At 48.9% G+C, this 19,678-nt stretch overlaps 1 protein-coding gene and 1 long non-coding RNA gene across 4 annotated transcripts in view; one reads left to right on the top strand and one right to left on the bottom strand.

Moving 5' to 3' along the window:
- Positions 1-19,678, bottom strand: part of LOC128778191 (uncharacterized) — an 80,376-nt gene that overhangs the window by 30,788 nt on the left and 29,910 nt on the right. The gene's annotated exons all lie outside the window — the stretch shown is intronic.
- LOC109245650 (polycystic kidney disease protein 1-like 2) overlaps positions 1-19,678 on the top strand; it is a 94,571-nt gene that overhangs the window by 68,235 nt on the left and 6,658 nt on the right. Inside the window, exons 31-39 of the mRNA XM_053906694.1 lie at positions 2,029-2,239; positions 3,578-3,782; positions 4,999-5,095; positions 8,043-8,180; positions 9,678-9,863; positions 10,770-11,097; positions 12,751-12,884; positions 14,689-14,816; positions 17,499-17,659. Of these exons, the coding sequence (XP_053762669.1) occupies positions 2,029-2,239; positions 3,578-3,782; positions 4,999-5,095; positions 8,043-8,180; positions 9,678-9,863; positions 10,770-11,097; positions 12,751-12,884; positions 14,689-14,816; positions 17,499-17,659 (1,588 nt within the window). The remainder of the gene's footprint in view (positions 1-2,028; positions 2,240-3,577; positions 3,783-4,998; positions 5,096-8,042; positions 8,181-9,677; positions 9,864-10,769; positions 11,098-12,750; positions 12,885-14,688; positions 14,817-17,498; positions 17,660-19,678) is intronic.

The raw sequence follows: 19,678 nt of genomic DNA, 5'->3' as shown, positions 1-19,678 counted from the left end.
ACACAAGGCCGATCACTATGTAAATCTTGTTTAGAATACAGACACGGAGTCTACAGAATGGGGAATTTGAATTCATAAACTCTTGGTCCCACCACTGATATAGTGAATTAGCTTCTGGCTGAGGCCAGAATCTGCATTTTAACCAGTCACTTAGGCAACTTTTGAGCACACTTCGAGTGTGGAGAGTCAGTGCCCTCAAGACAAGATCCCAGCTCCTCACTGTTAACACTTACGGCCCTCATGGCCGGGCCCACGCTGACCCCACGGTCAGCCCCACCTTGACCCCCATGCTCCAGAGAGCTGGGCTTGGGCTGCCTATGAAGGCCGACTCTGCAGGAGCTCCACTGATGCCTGCACTGGACGTCTGGCCTTGAGTCTGGGGCTTGGTCTTCCTAGCAGAGGCCTCAGAACGTGGACTCTGGAGCCAGCCAGGTCCTGGGGCTCTCACAGCCGCACCAGCAATTGTGCAACTTTGGGCAAGTTGCTCAACCTGCGACTTGGCTTCCTCCCCTATGAAACGGGAGGATTGATCCATCCAGCCTCTTGGCTCATTTCAAGGACTGAATGAGGTCACAAGACACGTGCTCAGCCTGATACAAAGCAAGTCTTCAGTGGTGTTATGATTGATAGGGAGTGATGGTATCTTCCAGAAACACTGCCTGAGGGCTTGCAACCTGAAGGCTGTTGATGTCAGAACCCGTAGCTGTGGCCTCGGCTAGGCAGACCCAGGAAGGAGGGTGAGGGAGGAGGCCTGAGTCAGGGAGACAGAGTCGACATTGCCCCAGACCTTCCCCTGCATCTAGCCCGAGCCCTGCTGCACCTTTCTTCACACGGCGGGTTACCTTCCCGCTCACTTCTCACTGGTGACTGCCGGGGAGCTGCGGGGCAAGGGTGCTCTCTCCTGTCACCTCCCATATCTGGCTTCACGTACCCTTTGCAAAGACAAACGCTGGACCTGCGCTCTTTACTGTCCCAGGAGAAGGTGCCCCTGGGTGCCCGCCTCCCAGCTCAGGGTCAGAGACCCAGACCTGGTTCCGCTGGAAGAGGCCATGCGTCCCTTAAATACATGGACAACAGTGGAAAAGTCAACGTTGTTTCTTTCTTGCAATGAGTCATTTAAAACAAAAAACACCTTTATGGGTTTTTTGTTTGTTTGTTTAACTTTTTAGGAAGCCGAAATGTGAACAAGCCAACTGTAGGAAAACATTCATGAGATGATCAAGGGAATTTGGCCAGTGACTGGCTATTTTGTGCTATTAAGGGATTATCATCACTTGTTTCAAAGGCTGACAATGACACCGTGCTTTTATTTTTAGAAGCACACTGTAGCATTACAGCACATCCTAGAAGCACATGGAGAAGCATACTGAGATATTTAGGGACATGACCTGGGCCTTGGAATTTGCTTCAAAATCATCCCCGTGGAGAGAGGGCGGGCTGGGTGCAGGTGAAGCATGAGTGGCCACGAGTTGGTAATCCTGAGCCGTGGGTGTGTACAGGCTCATGTCCTCACACTCTCTGCTTTTGTAGGCTGGACCCTTTTCATGATTAAGAAAAAAAACAAAGTTGAAAACAAAAGGCTAAGACCGACACCAGGCAAATCTTGGCAGGAGGCAAATCTTGTATATATCAAAACATTTGCTGATGAGATACCACCATGTCTAGGATTTGCTCTAAAGTATTCCAGAAGAAAAAAGTGGGGGATGTTGGAGGGCGGGGCAGAGACAAAACAAGATTAGCCCAAGGTTGGCTCTTGTGGCAAGTGATGGGCATTTATTCTGTTCTCTTCTGCCCATGTGGAAGGAAGCTTTGAGAGTGCCCTTGCTAAAAGGTTAAGAGCAGCCTACGCGTGCTAACTGGCCATGGGAGCCTGGTACCTCTCCCCATCTGAGCCCAGGTCTCTCACGGCATGGCACACAGCAAGCGCTCGATACAAGAAAGCCGTCACTAACACTGCTGTCATTTTGGCAGGCTGCCCACTCTGTCCTTCGGCACCAGCTGAGGCGCTTTCTCTCCCTTGTCCTCCAGGACAGGTGCCACGCCCAAGTGACCCTTGGAAGGACAATGCCTACAGGCGGTGTCTCTACCTTCAGCTGGAGCATATGGAGCAAGAGCTTCAGCTGGTGGGGCCCCGAGGATTCTCCCAGTGCCAGAGCCACGCCCGGGCCCTCAGCCAGCTGCAGACCCTGAAGGGCCGCCTCGGGGGCCGGCTGGGCACCCCGCCCCAGGCACGCACCAGGTAATCCATTCCCCCAGGTGCTGAGTGGGCACCAGAGGAGGGGCCTGCAGAGAGAAGGCAGCCCAGGAAACCTTGGAAGGGTGTTCACCCAGATCTTTGCAGGCAGAAGGGATTCAGGATTCCTGCACAAATTCAGGGAGGAAGGCTTTGAACAGGGCAGTTTGCCAAAAGGCAGTTTTTAGCCCTTTGTAGAGCACCTCACAGTGTATAGCCATATTCACGTGGGCTGTTTCCTAACTGTGCACCCTTGGATAAGTCCCTCAACTTCTCTGCGCTTCGGTTTTCTCATCTGTAAAATGGGAATGATAATTCCTATCTCCTAAGTCAAACTTAAAATACATTTTTAGGGGTGCTTGGATGGCTCAGTCAGTTAAGCGTCCAACTCTCATGTTCCTGGGATCAAGCCTCCCATTGTGCTCTTTGCTGGAAGTGCAGATCCTGCTTGGGATTTTCTCTGTCCCTTTCTCTCTGCCCCTGTCCTGCTCACGTGTGCACACACTGTCTCTCAAAGATAAAACATTTTTAAAATACATTTTTAAAGATAATCAGTGAAATGTGAATATAGACAGGTTATTAGACAACATTAAGGAATTGGTAATTTTGATAGGTGTGAAAATTTATTACTGTCATTCAGTAAGAAAATGACCATTTTTGAGAAATATTCTGAAGTAATTAGGGATGCTTTTATATTAGGTCTGGAATTTATTTTGAAATATCCCAGAGAGAGAGAGAGAGAGACAGAGACAGAGACAGAGAGGAGAGGAGGGAGAGAGAGAGAGAGAGAGAGAGAAAGAGAAGGTAGATGAAATGAGTCTAACAGCCATCCCTTGGCTGTTGAAACTAATTGTTCAGGGTTTGTAGTGCTAACTGATTTTTGTAGGATGAGAAATTTTCATAATAAAAAAACGTGCGGGGCACCTGGGTGGCTCAGTTGGTTAAGCGTCAGACTTCAGCTTAGGTCACGATCTCACGGCTCAGGCTCTGCAATGAAGGCAGGGAGCCTGCTTTGGATCCTCTGTCCCCCTGTCTCTCTAACATAAATAAACATTAAAGAAAAGTTTAAAAAATTATATAGTACCAGCCATCTAGGCTTCCCACGAGTAATGGGAGCAAATCTGTGTAAAGCACCAAATAAACGTGACCTCAGTAGAATAAAAGTATGTAAACCGGATGGAATGTAGAATGAAGCCCTTTGAGGCGGGTACGAGATTCAGAGGAGAAAACTGAGGTCTGAGAGGTCAAGGAGCTCAGCCACAGTCATGCAGCTGGTGGGTGAAGTGGCATGTGAACCTGAGCCCGGTAGGTGCGCCACCCTGATCATACCCCGCTCCTTTTCAGCTCCCCGATGGCGAGCAAGCCTCCTCGCGGCCTGCCCTGGTGGTGTGTCCTGGGGGGCTGGCTCCTGGTGGCGGCCACCAGCGGCGTGGCGGCCTTCTTCACCATGCTCTACGGCCTGCACTACGGGCGGGCCAGCTCCCTCAAATGGCTCCTCTCCGTGGCCGTCTCCTTCGTGGAGAGTGTGTTTGTCACCCAGCCTCTGAAGGTCAGGCTGTCCTGGTCCCCTGTGCCCACACTTTCCCTCCTGCCAGCTGACCTGTCCTTAGGCTTCTACCATCCCTTTATCTATTCATTACAAGCTTACACAGCACCTGGTTGGCAATGATGACATTAACTGCCGAGACAATCCGAGTTTGGGGACAGAGGCTCTGGGACCGAGACTCTAGGCCAGGCCTAGAGGCTTACCAAGGTGTGGTACGTCCCCGTCACAGTCGCCCTCAGGAGGGTCCTTGCCTCCGTTGTATGAGAACCCAAGGTTAGGAAGGTAAGGTCACAAAATCCTGCCCTAGGGCACACGTGTAAAATATGAGTAAAACCGTATTTCCTCAGTTCTAAGATCCTTTTAACTGTGAGACAGGCTAGCAATTTACAAGAACTTTACCTTCAGAAAAGAAAAATACCAAGTCATTAAATGTGTGCATCAATTGGAAGATGCACTCCTATTTCTGAAATGTAAAGTTACTACCAGAGTTGGAGAAATACTGAGCCCCGGCCCGCTGGACAGAGTCAGGGAGGAGGAATGCTGTGTGTGTCAGGGGAGGTGGGGCACCTGCAAAAGGAGGGGACGTTTACAGTGATTCTTTATACTTACAAGATGTGCCAAATCCCTCATCCCCATTTTGCCAGTTAGTCCCCAGTTCTGCCCCAAATAGCCTTTATCAGAAGATATAGGGTCCCCTGGGGTGGCCTAGTCCATTAAGTGTCTGACTCCTGATTTTGGCTCAGGTCAGTATCTCACGGTTCGTGGGTTCGTGCCCCGAGTGGGGCTCTGTGCTGACATTCTCTTTCTCTCTCCCTCTCTCTGCCCCTTCCCTGCATGTGCCCGTGAATCAGTGCAGGAGGAAGGAAGGAGGGACGGAGGGAGGAGGAAGATGTAACTCAGTACTTGAGGTAGTAGGAGAGATAAGAGAGAGCTCTGGCAGCAGGAGGGCGCAGGCGGAAAGGCTTTGGTCTGAAAAGTACGGAAAGCCCAAGATCCACTATCTGTGCCTGCTTGGTGGCCAGGTGCTGCCACCCCCCTCCGCCCCGCCCCGATCCTCTCGCCTCACAGCCGCGCCCCCTCCTGGCACAGGATGGGCTGGTTCCCACTTGACTTCCCCAGAGCAAGGTTTCTACAGATTTGACCCCGATCCTCACTCCTCCCAGATCAGGAGTTGATAGGTGCCAGCTCGGGCCTGGGATTCACAACGGGTGTTTCCCAGGTGCTGGGCTTTGCTGCCTTCTTCGCGTTGGTTTTAAAGAAAGTGGAGGATGAGGACGAGCCCGTGGCCTCCCTCCCAGGACATCCGTCCGGCCCAGGTAATCGTGCACAGGTAGAGGCAGGGACCTGGAAACTGATGAGGCTGAGCCCTACAGGGCCCAGCCGCTGACCTTCTTGCTCCAACATTCCTTCACCCCTGATTGGGGAAGTACCCCTGACCCATCCAAAAACAAATGACTCCTTCCCTGTCTCCAGGGCAACCTTGTTTCTTCTCTACCCCAGCCCTCTCTCTTGCCCCCAAGCAGGACCCCTTGGCCAAAAGAGGCCCCTTGGGGGCCGTGCTCTGCATGGCCATCATTCTCTGTGTAATCCCAAGAAAGCAGCTTTCTCCCCCAAGGCCCAGGCCCCTGGCCTTTAGAAAACAGAACATGCTTGCAGCTGGGCTGCAAAGAGTTCCAGGACAAGGGTCTGCAAGCTACAGCCCAGGGCACAAATGGAACCCACTACTTGTTTTGGTAAACAAAGTTTTATTGGAACAGAGCCATGCTGACCCTTGTTGGAGGAGGGCCACGGAGCAGCACCTTTCCCTGCAACCTGATATCTCACTTCCCAACCCACACTCCAGAGAATGCCTACAACAAGACCATCACACAAAACAAGCAAACAGAACAGAATCAACACTCTAATAAATAGTCCCACGCAGAGACTCTGACTTTCAGGGAAAAGAAAACAGAAACAAATCAACCAAAGACATACCTACATTCTTGTACAGACATTATACAGCGGGGTTACCTCCTAGAGTATCCTTCCACTCTGGGGTAGGGTTTGCATTTGTTTTTCTCTTGATTTTGGCTCTGCAGATCCAAAAGGTCCATTAAAAATCTTCTCCCCAAGATAAAAGAGTAATTTTTGCCCAAGGAGACACCAGCTTCCAGAACAATTAAATATTCATTTAGTCATTCCTTTGGCAGCTACTCAGGGAGTACTTGCCGTGTGCCACGCAGTTCGATGGCTCAGGAACATGATTTACATAAAATCCACTCACTGTAAGTGTGTAATTCACTGATTTTAGTAAATGTATAGAGCTGTGCAACCATCATCTCAATTCAGATTTGGAGCAGCTTCATGACCCTGAAAAGGTTTCCTCTTGACAATTTGAAGCCAATCCCTGCTCCCACCCCAAGCAACACAGCACTGGATGGAGCAGCTTGCCCTTGGAAAGCACAGCCCACTGGGGGAGACGCATTAAACAAGTAAACAACACAAGCAGACATGCAAGTGTGCAATGTGAGAACTTACGGAGAGAACTGGAGAGTACAGGCCTCTCTGCTGAGGTGGTGCCTCCATTGGTTCCTGGAGCCTGGTGCAGGGAGGGACTGCACATTGGGCACGTGCAAAGGCCCTGAGGTGGGACAGGGCTTGTCATTTTGTAGGACTACTGACAGTGTAGCCAAAGCATAGGGAATTAGGGGGAGAATGGTTCAAAATGAGGGCAGGGACACCTGGGTGGTTCAGTCGGTTAAGCCCACGACCTTGGCTCAGGTTATGATCTCACAGTTGTGAGATCGAGCCTCTAATTGGCTCTGTGCCAAGCATGGAGACTGCTTGAGATTCTCTTTCTTCCTCTGCCCCGCATGCTCTCTTGTGTGCACTCTCTCTAAGAAAGGAAGGAAGAAGGGAGGGAGGAAAAAACAAAATGAGGGCAGAGAGGTGGGTGGGGAGCAGGGCTTTGTAGCACCTGGGTCAATGCTGGGGTTTTGGAGGGCTAAATACGAGAGGCATGATCTATCTTATGGTTTGAGAAACATTACTATAACTGCTTTTAGGAGACCAGAAGTGTTGGGTCAAATGAACAAAAGACTACTGGAAAGGTCCAGACAAGAGATTATAGGTACTGGTAGTGGGGGTGGAAAGAAAGGCATAGATTCAAAAGACAGTGGGGACAATACACCCCTATCAGGATGAAAAATGAAAAATGGTGATAATAGCAAATGCTGACAAGGATGCAAAGAAACTGGACCATTCACACAGTGCTTCTGGGAATGTAAAATGGTACAGTCACTCTGGAAAAGAGTTTGGCAGTTCCTTTCAAATCTAAAAACGGTCTTACCATATGCCCCAGCGATTACATTCTTGGGCATTTATCCCAGAGACATGAAGACTTATTTTCATGCAGGAACTTGTAGCTACATGTCCACAGCAGGTTCATTTGAAACAGCCAAATGGCCACTCCTAGGAATCTACCCAAGAAAAATGAAAATCTATGTCCATACCAACACCTGTACACGAACGTTCATAGCAGCATTATTCATAATAGGCAAAACTAGGAACAATCCAGACATGAGTGGATAAAAACATACAGGAGTATATCCATACCAAAAAAAGGAACGAAATACTAATTACACAACAACATGGATGGACTCCAATCCATTATGCTAAGTGAAAGAAACCAGACACCAGAAACAATGCACTGCATGATTCCATTTATATGAAATATCCAGGAACAAAATCTATAGAGACAGAAAGCAAATTAATGGGGCTGAGGGTGGGAGTGGGGACTGACTTCATGGGGATATGAGGGAACCTTCTGGGTTGATGAAAATGTTGTACAATGAGGTTGTGGTGATGGTTGCACAACTCTATAAATCTACTAAAATCACTGAATTGTAGACTTCCAATGGGAATATTTACGAAAATTATAGCTTAGTAAAGTGGCTTGGAAAAAGAAGATACTTAGAATTAGACATGACAGGACTTGGAAATATTAGTTACCCTCCTTCTTCCATCCATCAAAGTTTCAGAGCACTGGGATCTATCTCAGAGTCCAAGAGCACGGCGGGGGGGGGGGGGGGGGGGGGGGAGGGGAGCGTTGTGCTTTCAGTACAAGGAGAATTCTCTGTGGAAGGAGAAGGGACAGAATTCTGGGTGTGGGGATGGAGGGGCGGAGGTGTGGAGGGTAGTGTTGGGAAATGGCTCCTGGCTGCAAAAGCAGAGGGCAGCTCCACCGCCCCCTGGGGGACAGTCCTTGTGTCCTTGCTTTCACAGACCCCTCTGCCTTGTTCCGAGCACGAAGGTGCAGCAGAAAGGACATCTACCAGCCACCTTTGGCCACTGACATCGAGAAGATGAAAACTACACACCTCAAGGAACAGAAGGCATATGCCTTCATCAGAGAAATCTTGGGTAGGCAGCAAGGTCACCCACAAGCAGTCTCCCCACTCGCTGGTTGTCAGCAAAGACTTGAACAGCCAACGGTGCAATCTTTGACAGACCCACACTGCCTCTGGGCCTGTTTTCCTAAATATCAACTCGCCCCAGCTTCTCCCCCATGCTGAAAATCCTTTGGTGGCCTCACATGAACCTTAGGGTAAAATCTGAGCTCCCTACTGTGGCTCTGCCCACCCTGGGTCACCTCTCTTGGCCCGTGTGCCCTGAGCTCTGTCACACCGTGTTCTACAGCTCCTGGGACTCCTTGCCCTCTGCGGACCCCAGGCCTTGGCACAGGCTAATCTAACCTGCCTGGAATGTGCCTCCCCTCCTCCCTACCTTTCCTTCTGGCTAATTCCTTATTCTTTTATTCTCAGCCCAAAGATTGGGTGTCTTCAGAAAAGCTCCCCAAGCTCCTGTTGACCAGGAGCTTCTGTATATCTTAGTCTGGGTTCTCCCATAAGCAGATTTGGGTACAAGCAGTTGGTTGGGGAGGTGATCCTGGGAACCACTGGCAGAGAAAAGGAAAGTACAGAAGAGAGAAGGCGGGCAACAGAAGATGTGGTGATGAGTGGGTTCCATGTGGGAATTGGAGCCCAGTCCTGCTTGGGACCTCTGTGGGAGTATGTAGTACACGCCCCCAGTTGTCACTCGCAGGTCACTGGTGAGGGCTGCTTCCAGGGAGGACACTGACCCTGCAGCACTCCCAGCCTGCCTTCCCACTGGCTGAGCACATTACAGCCAGACAAATGGAGAGCAGGGAAGCTTGCATAGAAGTAGCAGCATGTACGGAATAAAGAGAGCACAGGGGTACAGGCGGAGTTCCAATTCATCCCAGGCAGGGGCTGCTGGAATGTATATTCCTAGGCTCCGGACCCAGAGATTCTGGATCAGTAAGGCTCTGCATCCCCCTAAGATTTTGATGTGTGGCATCCTAAACGAAATCTTTGTACCTAAAGGGCCCTTACATCACACTCACCTGTCTACAGGTAACCTCCCTGAGGGCAGGGAACACAACGGCCATTTTCATTGCTCTGTCCTCAGCATTGCAACATGGCAGAGGCCCATTTTTAAAAGACTCTTTTTAAGAAACATTTATGGAGCATGAATTCTGTGCAGGCACTATTTTTAAGTGGTTTATAAATATTGATTTATTGACTCCCTCATCACAACCCTGTGAATAGAATTGTCCCCATTTCACAGACAAGGAGAGTAAGGCAGAGGGGTAAGTCACTTGTGAAAGTCACATGGATAGGAAGTGGCACAGCCAGGATTGGAACCCAGGCAGGAGGCTTCTGATCTGTGGACTTTACTCCTTTCTGCTAAGGATTGGTTCCACTGTCACTGGGGGGGGCGGGGGGGGGGGGCTGGCAAGTAGCTGGTCTACAAGGCCTTGCTATGCACCATTCTATTTCCTGCCTTGGGCTTGGGGCTGGGGCCCCTCTGTGACCAGGGCTATGCCTCCCTTCCCAGCATATCTGGGTTTCCTGTGGATGCTGCTGCTGGTCGCCTATGGGCAGAGGGACCCTAGCACCTACCACTTCAACAGACACCTCGAGCACAGCTTCACCCAAGGCTTTTCGGCCGTGCTGGGCTTCCGGGAGTTCTTCACATGGGCCAACACCACCCTCGTGAGCAACCTGTACAGTCACTACCCAGGTACTCTCCCCTCTCCCAGGACGTGTGTCAGCCCCTCGTGCATATTCCTGAGAACAGGCATGGGTCACTGTCACCATCAGCATTACAGACAACCGATAACCACGGGACGATATGCTTTGATGGAGTGACCCTCAGAGGGCTGTGTGTGCACAAGACAGGAGCCCTAAAGCTCCCTGGGTGCAGAGTGGAGGACTTCTCGAACGAGAGACAACCAAGCACGAATTGGCTACATGGAGGCAGAACCCAGGCAGGAGGGGTAACATGAGAAAAGGCAAGCCTGAAACGCCACAGCACATTCCTGGAATTATAAAGCACTGGGTGTAGGCTAGGAGTTGAGGACCAGTGAGAAGCAAAGCAGGAGACAGAAACAGGGGCAAGATCATGAAGGGCCTCAGAAGTCCACAGTTTATGCCTAAGCAAACAGGAAGCCACTGACAGTTTCTCCATGAGAGAATAACAACCAACTCTGTGTTTAAGAAGGATCATTCTGGAATCATGTGGAAGTTGAAGCGGAGAGTCGTTAGGATGCTAGGGAGAAATGATGGGGCTGATGCAGGAGTGAGGGGCTAGGGTGACGGAGAGAGGGGCATGGCTGCAGACAACACTAAAGAGGGAGAGTTGACGGGCCTTGTTGACTATTGGGATGTGCGCATTGAGGGAAAGGGCACAAAGGGTCTCCAAGGTGATGACTGGATGGGGGCCATTACTCAAGAGAAGTTATGTGGGAACTGGATGACACCCAAGTAGGGAGATGGTGGTGAATGTATCCTATGGTTGGCCATGAACTACTCTTGACTATTTCACGACGGCTACACTGAAGTTCACGTTAGCGTCCAGGCCGGGGAACTTGGAATGCGCGAAAATGATTTTGATAACCACACTGACCTACTGGATTTTCATCTCCAGGCTTTGTCACTGATGGCAACTCCAGGCTGGTTGGCAGTGCCCAGATTCGCCAAGTGAGGGTCCGGGAAAGCTCTTGCTCTCGTGCCCCACAGCTGCAGGCTTCTCGTCATGGGTGCCGCGCACCCTACTCCCTGGATGTTGAAGACCTGTCAGACTATGGGGAAGGCTGGAATGCCTCCGTCCTCAACAACAGCAGCGGCCTCTCCCGGGCTTGGCAGTATGAGAGCCAGAGCCAGCGCCGAGGGTATCCCTTCTGGGGCAAACTAACCATGTACCGGGGAGGCGGTTACGTGGCCCCCCTGGGGACCGATCGCAGAAGCACATCGAGGTAAGACTCACTTGATTCACATGTGGCCAAGGAAAACCAGGTGCTAGAGTCCAGGTCTGATTGGGGGGTGTAGCCAAGTCCATTCACGCTGCTATGGGGAGAGACTGGGGGTCTCTGAAGTATGCAGATGGGATTTCCAGGCCCCTGGACACTGGAGTCTCCCAGGTGGAGGGGAGGTCCCTCTCCAGCACCCTCAGGCTCGTGGGCTGAGTCCCGTGGCCTCGGCTGGAGCCAGTGTAGGGATGGGGAATTCCACCAACCACACAAAGCTGTCCACCACCAGGCAGATGGGAAGCGATTAAGGCTCTTCACCTTACCCAGAATTCTGCTATGCACAGTGAATTACAGGACCAGAGAATAACACAGAGTTTGGAGCATTCACTGTTTTTACGGTAGCAGAAGCAAGCCTGCTCTTTGTCCGAAGGATGCCATCTCACCTTCGTCTCCTGAGGTTGCTCACTATAAACACAGCCTCGAGAAATGGCTTGGGTAAAGCCCAGAGAGGACCCTGCATTCCTGGAACACCCAACATGGTGGTGCAAGGACACGCAGGGCACATGCAGACCACCTCTCCCGGCACACTCGAGAGTTCGAGCGTCAGAGGTGTTAAACCCTGGCACAGTTCCCTGTTAACTTTGCAGACCCAGGCAAGTTAGTGAATCCACGTGAACCTCGGTCTCCTCCCTGTATTCTTACAAAACCGAGGAACACTGGTAACAAATCCCCAAGGGGAACAACTGGCAGGGGACCCCTGGGATTAAGGACAGGTCAGGGATAGTTTCTTTTGGCACAAAAGGTGTTTTCCTGCCACTTGGAACAACTGATACTCTTTCTTCTGCACACCAAGCAGGATACAGACCCACTGGAGACAAGGCATGTTTTAAAATATTTAAAAATAGTCCATCATTATTGCTGTCACACACACACACACACACACACACACACACACACACACACACTTTCTCTTCACAATGTTCCTGACAAGCTGGTGTCAACACCATTGTAGAGGAGGAAACTGAGTCATGGAGAGGTTATTAGTTTCCCTGCAAGGCAGTCAGGGTTTGAACCCAGGTCCATGTAATACACGCTCTTTCCGCAGCAGCAGTGGGCAGACCTCCAGAAACTGGTCTTATGTGAACTGCCAGCCCAAGAGAGATTTCAACAGTGGCGGCTGACTACCTAAGCCCCTGATTTTCTACGCACTTCCTCTTACTCGGTGATCCTCGAACTTTAAAAAGAATCACAATAAAAATTAAAAAAAAAAAAAAAAAAAAAAAGCATCACAATCCCAGGAAGGGCTCATCAAAGCACAAATCCCCAGGCTCTGCCCCCGGAGTTTCTGTTTTGGGAGATCTGGGGTGGGGCCTGGCAATCTGCATTTCTAACAAGTTTCCACATGAGGCGGATGCACTACGGGGACCACACTTGGAGCACCTCTGCTCTGACAGCCAGGAGACCATGGGTGCCAAGACACTGCACCATGGGTGGGAAACTGTGATCACTCCCAGGAGCAGTCCCAAGGCCCTATGGCCCAGGGCACGGAGCTGAGTCAGAGGGAAAATTTTCCACAGGAAGCCCTGGCTTTCTCCCGGGGCAGAGCGGGTGGGGAGCCACTGCAGATGGAGAGGTCTCTAAATGCTCCTCTTCCTACAGAATTCTCCAGTACCTGTTTGACAACACCTGGCTGGACAGCCTGACCAGAGCCGTTTTTGTGGAGTTCACGGTCTACAACGCCAACGTCAATCTGTTCTGCATCATCACTCTGACCCTGGAGACCGGCGCCCTGGGTGGGCAGCCTCGCCTGTGACCCCACTTGCGTTCTGGAAGACAGACGCCCCTCCCTCTGGGCCAGGGCTCCTGACCAGGCTGGGCCTCGGTGCCCCAGGGCCAGAGCTCCAGGGCAAATGGTTGTTTGGGAGATTCGGGGCGGGTCTTAGTTCTCCCCAGGCACCCAAAGGCCAGGCTCCAGGGCTGCACCAGCCTTATTCCTAGTTGCCCTCACTTCTCTCTGGCCTGTCTCCCAAGACACTCTAAGGGAACGCAGTTGGGGTTTGAAAGCATCTCATATTCTTGAGCTTCCCAATCTGGGGGAGGCAGGTTGAGGCGCTGGCAGGGAAGAGCTGGGGAGGGTGCAACCTGGGAACAGATAACTTCATCTAAAATAATACTTTACTACTCTGTACCTCAACCTACAGCATAAAGTACATTTTACATCATATTCCAACACACACACACAAATACACGTAAGACACAAGAGCTTCAAAAACATTTCCCTGAACTAGATGTACTGTGCTCTGATCTTTTTCCCCATTACCTGCCCTCCTCCCTCTTTTAACGCTTTCAAAATCTACTGAAAATGCGGCCCTAAAGCCTCTTCAGCTAATAAATCAATTTTCCTAAAATTCAACCACCTCTCCTTTAAAAATTAAATGATTTTTAGTATCAAATTACATTTTTAATAAAACTAATACATGTCTATAGTTCTTTAAATTTCACAACTGTGTAAAGTGAAAAGCAAAAGGCCTTCAACTTCTATGATCACTGGCCACTGTCAACATCGTCAAGCACTTCTATCAAATCCTTATGGGGGGGATGGTTATTTGTATACTTATATTCTATTTCTTTTTGCCACCTTTGCAACTCTTAGGACCAATTAAACAGTCTGTTCCCAAACACACCTGATTAAATTATATGTTTCTAAAAGATGAAAAGTGAGGGGTGGTTGTCAGGTCTGGTTGGTTCAAGCAGTCCACTGATGTCGGCATGGACTCAGGTTGTTTGTGTCTCTCCATTCTGCCATTCTTGGGGTTGGCTTTGTCTTCAGAGGCAGTAGCCTTATTAGTCAGATTGGTTTTTTTCTTAAAAGATAACTAAAATATCATTACAATATCTGCCAAAAAGAAAAGATACACAAATGGATGAAAGTTGATTCAAAAGAAGGTTGAATTTTAGGCATATTGGTCAATAGATGAATCGGTCTTTAGCGAACTCTTTTTAGGTGAACTGGCTTTAAGTGAGCCAGCCTTGGGGCACCTGGGTGGCTCAGTCGGTTAAGTATCTGGCTCTTGGTTTCGGCTCAGGCCATCATCTCACAGTTTTGTGGGTTCGAGCACCGTGTCAGGCTCTGTGCTGACAGCACAGAGCTTGCTTGGGATTCTTGGTCTCCCTCTCTCTCTGCCCCTCCCTCACTCGCACTGTCTCTCTCAAAATAAATAAACTTAAAAAGTTAAAAAAAAAAAAAAAAAAAGGGAGCCAGCCTGGAGCAGATTAATGTTAAGTGGGCAGTTGTGCTCTGGCTGGAGGTGACTGAGGGCACAAATGGAGGCTACCAGATGCAGAGGGTAGGGGACGGCTCTCCCCGTGCAGCTCCCGGCATCCTTTCTGACAAGTGCATTGTCGTTGGCATCCCCCGTGTGTCCCTGTCCAGTCCCTTGGGTTTTTGGGTCTGAAGGACCTTTATCTTCTCTTCTGCCCTGGCCAGTCCTAAGAAGGGCCTGAGATTGCATCATGGCACAGATGACTTCCGGTCAGAAGCAGTGGCTCTGAGCAGGCAGGTGACCAGGAATGAGCAGAACGTGTTTTGCTTCCCAGGAACCTTCTTTGCACATGCGAACCTGCAAAGCCTGCGCCTGTACCCCTTCACTGACGGCTGGCACCCCTTCGTGGTAGCAGCAGAGGTCATCTACCTCCTGTTCCTTCTCTACTACATGATTGTGCAGGTGAGGGGTAGACTAGGGCTCCCTGGGCTGGAGGTGGCAGTGCACCTGTCCCGTCTCACACACCTTCCCTGGAATGAGGCCAGTGGAAGGGAGAGGGAGAGGTTCTGTCTGCCTGTTTGCCATGGCAACTTTCCGGTCCTCCTGTAGTCATGAGGACCCACCCAGCTCAAGGACCAACTTTCAGCACCTCTCAGGAACTAAGATCCAGAGGCTGGTCCTTCCCGGATGGGGAAGGGAGAGGAACTGAGACCTTCCAAAAATGTCATAGGTGGGAGACAGAGACAGGTGACTGTGCTCCATGTGGTCTGGTTCACCTGTGGTCTCTGGGAATTAGGAAAAAAATCCCCTTTGCCACTTTTACAACCATGTTGCAAAATGAAGGTACAGACATTGATAATGATGGGGATTTGAGGAGGCAGGGAGCTCATTTGAAGCTTGGGATATGGCCTGCCCCTTGCCCCACCAAAAATGCAAATCAGGTCTCTTAAAAGGACATCCCCAACCCCTGCTCAACAGCCACGACAAACACTTGAAAATAAGGATGATACCTTGAGCGCCTACCACGTGATTCGCATTGCGCTAAGAATGCTGCATGGATTTTCTCCTTTAATACCAATAGAAAGGTTCTATTGGCTCCATTTCACAGAGTAGGAAGCTGAAGTCCAGAAACATTAAGTAATTTATCCAAGGCCAAAATGGAACCCATAGAGTCTAACCCCTGAACTTGACACTCTGCCTCACCATGAGGCTCATAAACCTGGATCCCACAGGGTCTCTGAACATCGCCAGCTCAAACCAAACAGGGAACAGTTACCAAAGAACAACCTAAGTCTTTGCATTTTTCTAGAACATCAAAGGAGGCCCATCTGCCTACCCACCTCCAGGCTGCCCTCACCCTCTGCCTGCAGCTGCTTCAGAACGCTTCTTTCCAAAACCCTTAAATCTTTCTCAAAATACTGCTTAAGCAATTTTTAAAATCTCTCTCCGTCCCTTTAGGATGGAGGTGCACTTAGCCAAACAGGAGTCCTTCCTCCATAAGAGTGAGTAGGAGGAGGGAAATAGAAAAGACAATAGGAGATTCTCTTTAGTGGGGGTTGGTCGGGGGGGGGGGGTGGGGGGACAGTGGGGGAGGCCTAGAACTTGCACAGCACAATTCCTTTTGACTTGCAACACCTGATGAAGAAACAGAATTAAAAACAAAGTCTCTGGCCAATCTAGAAAACCTCTCCACAAAGGCACAAAGGTCAAGAAAAAAAAAAAAAAAAAACTAACAAAATTATTTATTTCTAATTTATTTATTTTTATTATATTATTTGTTATTTCTAATCTATTCATTTATCTCTAATTGTGGTAGATTATGTATACCATTGTGTATGTTCTATGTTATATGTTATTTTAATTGTGTATATTTTATATTTTACTTATTATATATACATAAAGACATGTATATATAATATATAACAAAGTTTACCGCTTTAACCACTTTTAAATGTACAACTCAGTGGCATTAAGGACATTCACGCTGTTGTGCAAAAACCATCACTACCATCCATCCATCCATCCTTCCATAACTTTTTTCCTCCTGCAAAACTGAAACTGTACCTATTAAACAATAACTCTCCACTTCCCTCGAAGAAAACAACTTTTCTTATTGAATAAGCATTCAACTAGAAGTTAGGAACATCCCAGGCAATCCACTAAGAGATTCCAAAAACAGAAAGGAATCTCACCCTTGCATATTGCTGGGCAGACAGGACCCATTACATACTCCTTCTTAAGATAAACACTAATTAATCCTCAAGAGGATTTATGGCATATCTATCCCACTAGTCCACTCTAAATTCACCTGGTAATTGGGGTGGCCACTTGTGTTTGCTAACTATCTTTATCAAAAGAAAAATAGGGGCACCCGGGTGGCTCAGTTCGCTGAGTGTCTGACTTCGGCTCAGGTCATGATCTCACAGTTCATGAGTTGGAGCCCCATATCGAGCTCTCTGCTGTCAGCACAGAGCTGGCTTCAGAGCCTCTGTCCCCTTCTCTCTGCCCTCCCCCGCTGACACTCTCTCAAAAATGAATAAACATTAAAAAAAAAAGTAAAAATAAACATATATATTCACAACAGGAGGTAATTTTGTAATTTGAAGCCAGGTGCCTGCCATTTGGCTCCTACCCTCCCAGGAAAACTGGGAGTGAAGGCGCCACCTTCCTTCATGATCACATGTCAGACAGAAAGCTCCCAGGTCCTTTAGAAAAACATTCTTGAGGCTAGCTGAACTTTTAAAAAGATAGACATGCACCTCAAAGGGGCAGAGAAAGAATTCACAATTACAAGTTTTCTGAAGTAAATACCCTGTGAAAGGGTGGGAGGGTCTTTCTCCTTCCCCAATTTTTTGCATCAGAGAGAATTAAATGTTTTTCTTATTTTTGCTGTATTTACTCTTCTGTGCCTTCCAAATCCCGCAGCCTGAGTTGGTGATGGGGCAGATGGGGTCTGTGCACAGTGCTGGGGAGAGGCCCCAGGCACTCTAGGCACGTGGGGCCAGGGCTTTAAGGAGCCTCTCCAGGATACAGTAGACCCCTGCTGGAGGGTCATCTTGGATGGCTGGGAGAGCTTTGGTGGAAGGGGTGGGGAGCCACACTTCTGGCCACAGCATTTGGTACAACCTCCAGCTCCTTTCTCAGGGCAAGCTCATGAGGAAACAGAGGTGGCGCTATTTCCATAGCAAGTGGAATCTTCTGGAGCTGACCATCATCCTGGCCAGCTGGAGCGCCCTGGCGATGTTTGTGAAGAGGGCTGTCCTGGCAGAACGTGACATCCAGCGCTACCGGAACCATGGGAAGGAGTAAGTGGCTCTGCCTCAGCTCCCAACTCCCACACTAGATCTGCTTCCTCCAGCTCTGTGGCCCCAGGGTCAGAGGGAGGCTTTTGAACAAAATTTTTTTTAACATTTATTTATTTTTGAGAGACAGAGAGAGACAGACCATGAGTGGGGGAGGGGCAGAGAGAGAGGGAGACACAGAATCCAAAGTGGGATCCGGGCTCCCAGCGGTCAGGACAGAGCCCCACACGGGTTGAACTGACCTGAGCCAAAGTTGGATGCTCAACAGACTGAGCCACCCAGCCGCCCCCAGAGGAAGGCTTTTGAAGTCCTGTTGATCCTCAGAGGATCACGGGTCACTCTTTAAAAAGTAACTATAGCTACCACTTAAATTCAGGTTTAGGGCCTGAAGCATACACAGTTGGAGAGGGCTCTTTTAAGACAAAATGGAACAAAGCTTACTTTTGCAAATCCTACCAAAACAAAAGACCCTGTGACACCATGGTAAGGTCCCTGCCCAAAAGCTGTAGCAGAACGCCAGTCAACCTACATCTGCTACAAAGTGTCTTACATCATTTACAACCTACATCATTTACAAAGGGTCCACTCTGTTAGGCAGGATGTACTAACCCACCAGATCCTCATAAGAACCCAAGGTGGTAGATGTTATTATTACCCAAAAGTAGGTTCGCCTCTTGGGAACCATCCAGCCAAAAGACATGACCAAACCAAAGAATAGGAAAAGGAAGCATTTTACTTGCAATAAAGGAGAACATCAAGGATCTTTCCCAAAGTGGTCTCTCCAAATAACAAAAATGGGGAAGTTTTAAGGGAAGGGTGAATACATATTCTTGAAGGGGCTACGCAATGGAGAATACAGCGTGGAATTGGGGCAGAAGTCATCTTAGTGTAACTGAGTCCAAGTCCAAGTCAAAGTCACTAGGACTGGCAAAGGTCAGCATTGTCAATTCTCTGGCTTTAGTTGGTCTGGTATCTGAGTACTCAAGGGGGTTTAGATCCTGCAAAGATAACTCAAGAAATGTGCGCCAGGTCAGTCTTCACTTTATCATTGTTGATTGTCCTTCATAGGATCAAATTACCTCCTGGCCTGATAATGGCTGTTTTGTCCGTACATTCATTCACAAGATGGCAGAGGGCCTGAAATGACTTCTGAGGTCAGGAAAGCTATGCCTCGGGCCACCTGGGTGGCTCAATCAGTTAAGCATCTGACTCTGATCTCAGTTCAGGTCTTGATCTCAGTCAGGGTCGTGAGTTCAAGCCCTACATTTAAAGGTGGCAGAGAAGTAATTTAAACCTACCTTGTGTGAGAGGTTCAGTCACTAGAGCACGCAACTCTTGACTTTGGGGTTGTAAATTCAAGCTTCATTTTGGGTACAGAGATTACATAAAAATAAAATCTTTGGGCTCCATGCATGCCCAGTGCTGAGCCTGCTTAAGATTCTCTGTCTGGTCCTCCCCTGCTAGCTCTCTCTAAAAAAGTTTTAAATAAATAACTGTTTTAAAATCTTGAAGGGGTGCCTGGCTGGCTCATTTGGTAGAGCTTGCAACTCTTAATCTCAGGGTCATGAGTTTGAGCCCCACATGTTGGATGTAGAGATTACTTAAAAGTAAAGTCTTAAGGAAATATATTAAAAAGGAAACAACAACAACAAGAAACCTAGCTTGTAAGTCTCCAGGATCCCAATCCTTACATCAAACCACTGTATTTCTTGACTCAGTGATTTTATTGATATAGCTAACATTTATTTATTGTTGGATGCCATATACTGTTATAAAAGCAGCACTTTAAAAGCATTATCTCATCTACTTTAATCTTCCTAAAACTTCTAAAAGATAATACTATCAACATCCCTTTTTTACAGATAAGGAAACTGAGGCTCAGAAAGGATGTCTGTGCAAGGTCACAGAATTTGCAAACGGAAATGCAGGGCCTATAAGAACTCTGCATTCCTAACCTCCACCCTAGATGGTCTCATTCAACTCCCAAACCCTCACTGAGCTCTTCTCTGTACCACGCCCATG

This window comes from Panthera pardus, unplaced genomic scaffold (genome assembly GCF_024362965.1).
Source record: "Panthera pardus isolate Hobbes unplaced genomic scaffold, ASM2436296v1 HiC_scaffold_19, whole genome shotgun sequence".
NCBI classification, from domain to species: domain Eukaryota; kingdom Metazoa; phylum Chordata; class Mammalia; order Carnivora; family Felidae; genus Panthera; species Panthera pardus.
The sequence above is the reverse complement of the archived record's forward strand: the minus strand, read 5'-3'. Positions and strand labels throughout refer to the sequence as shown.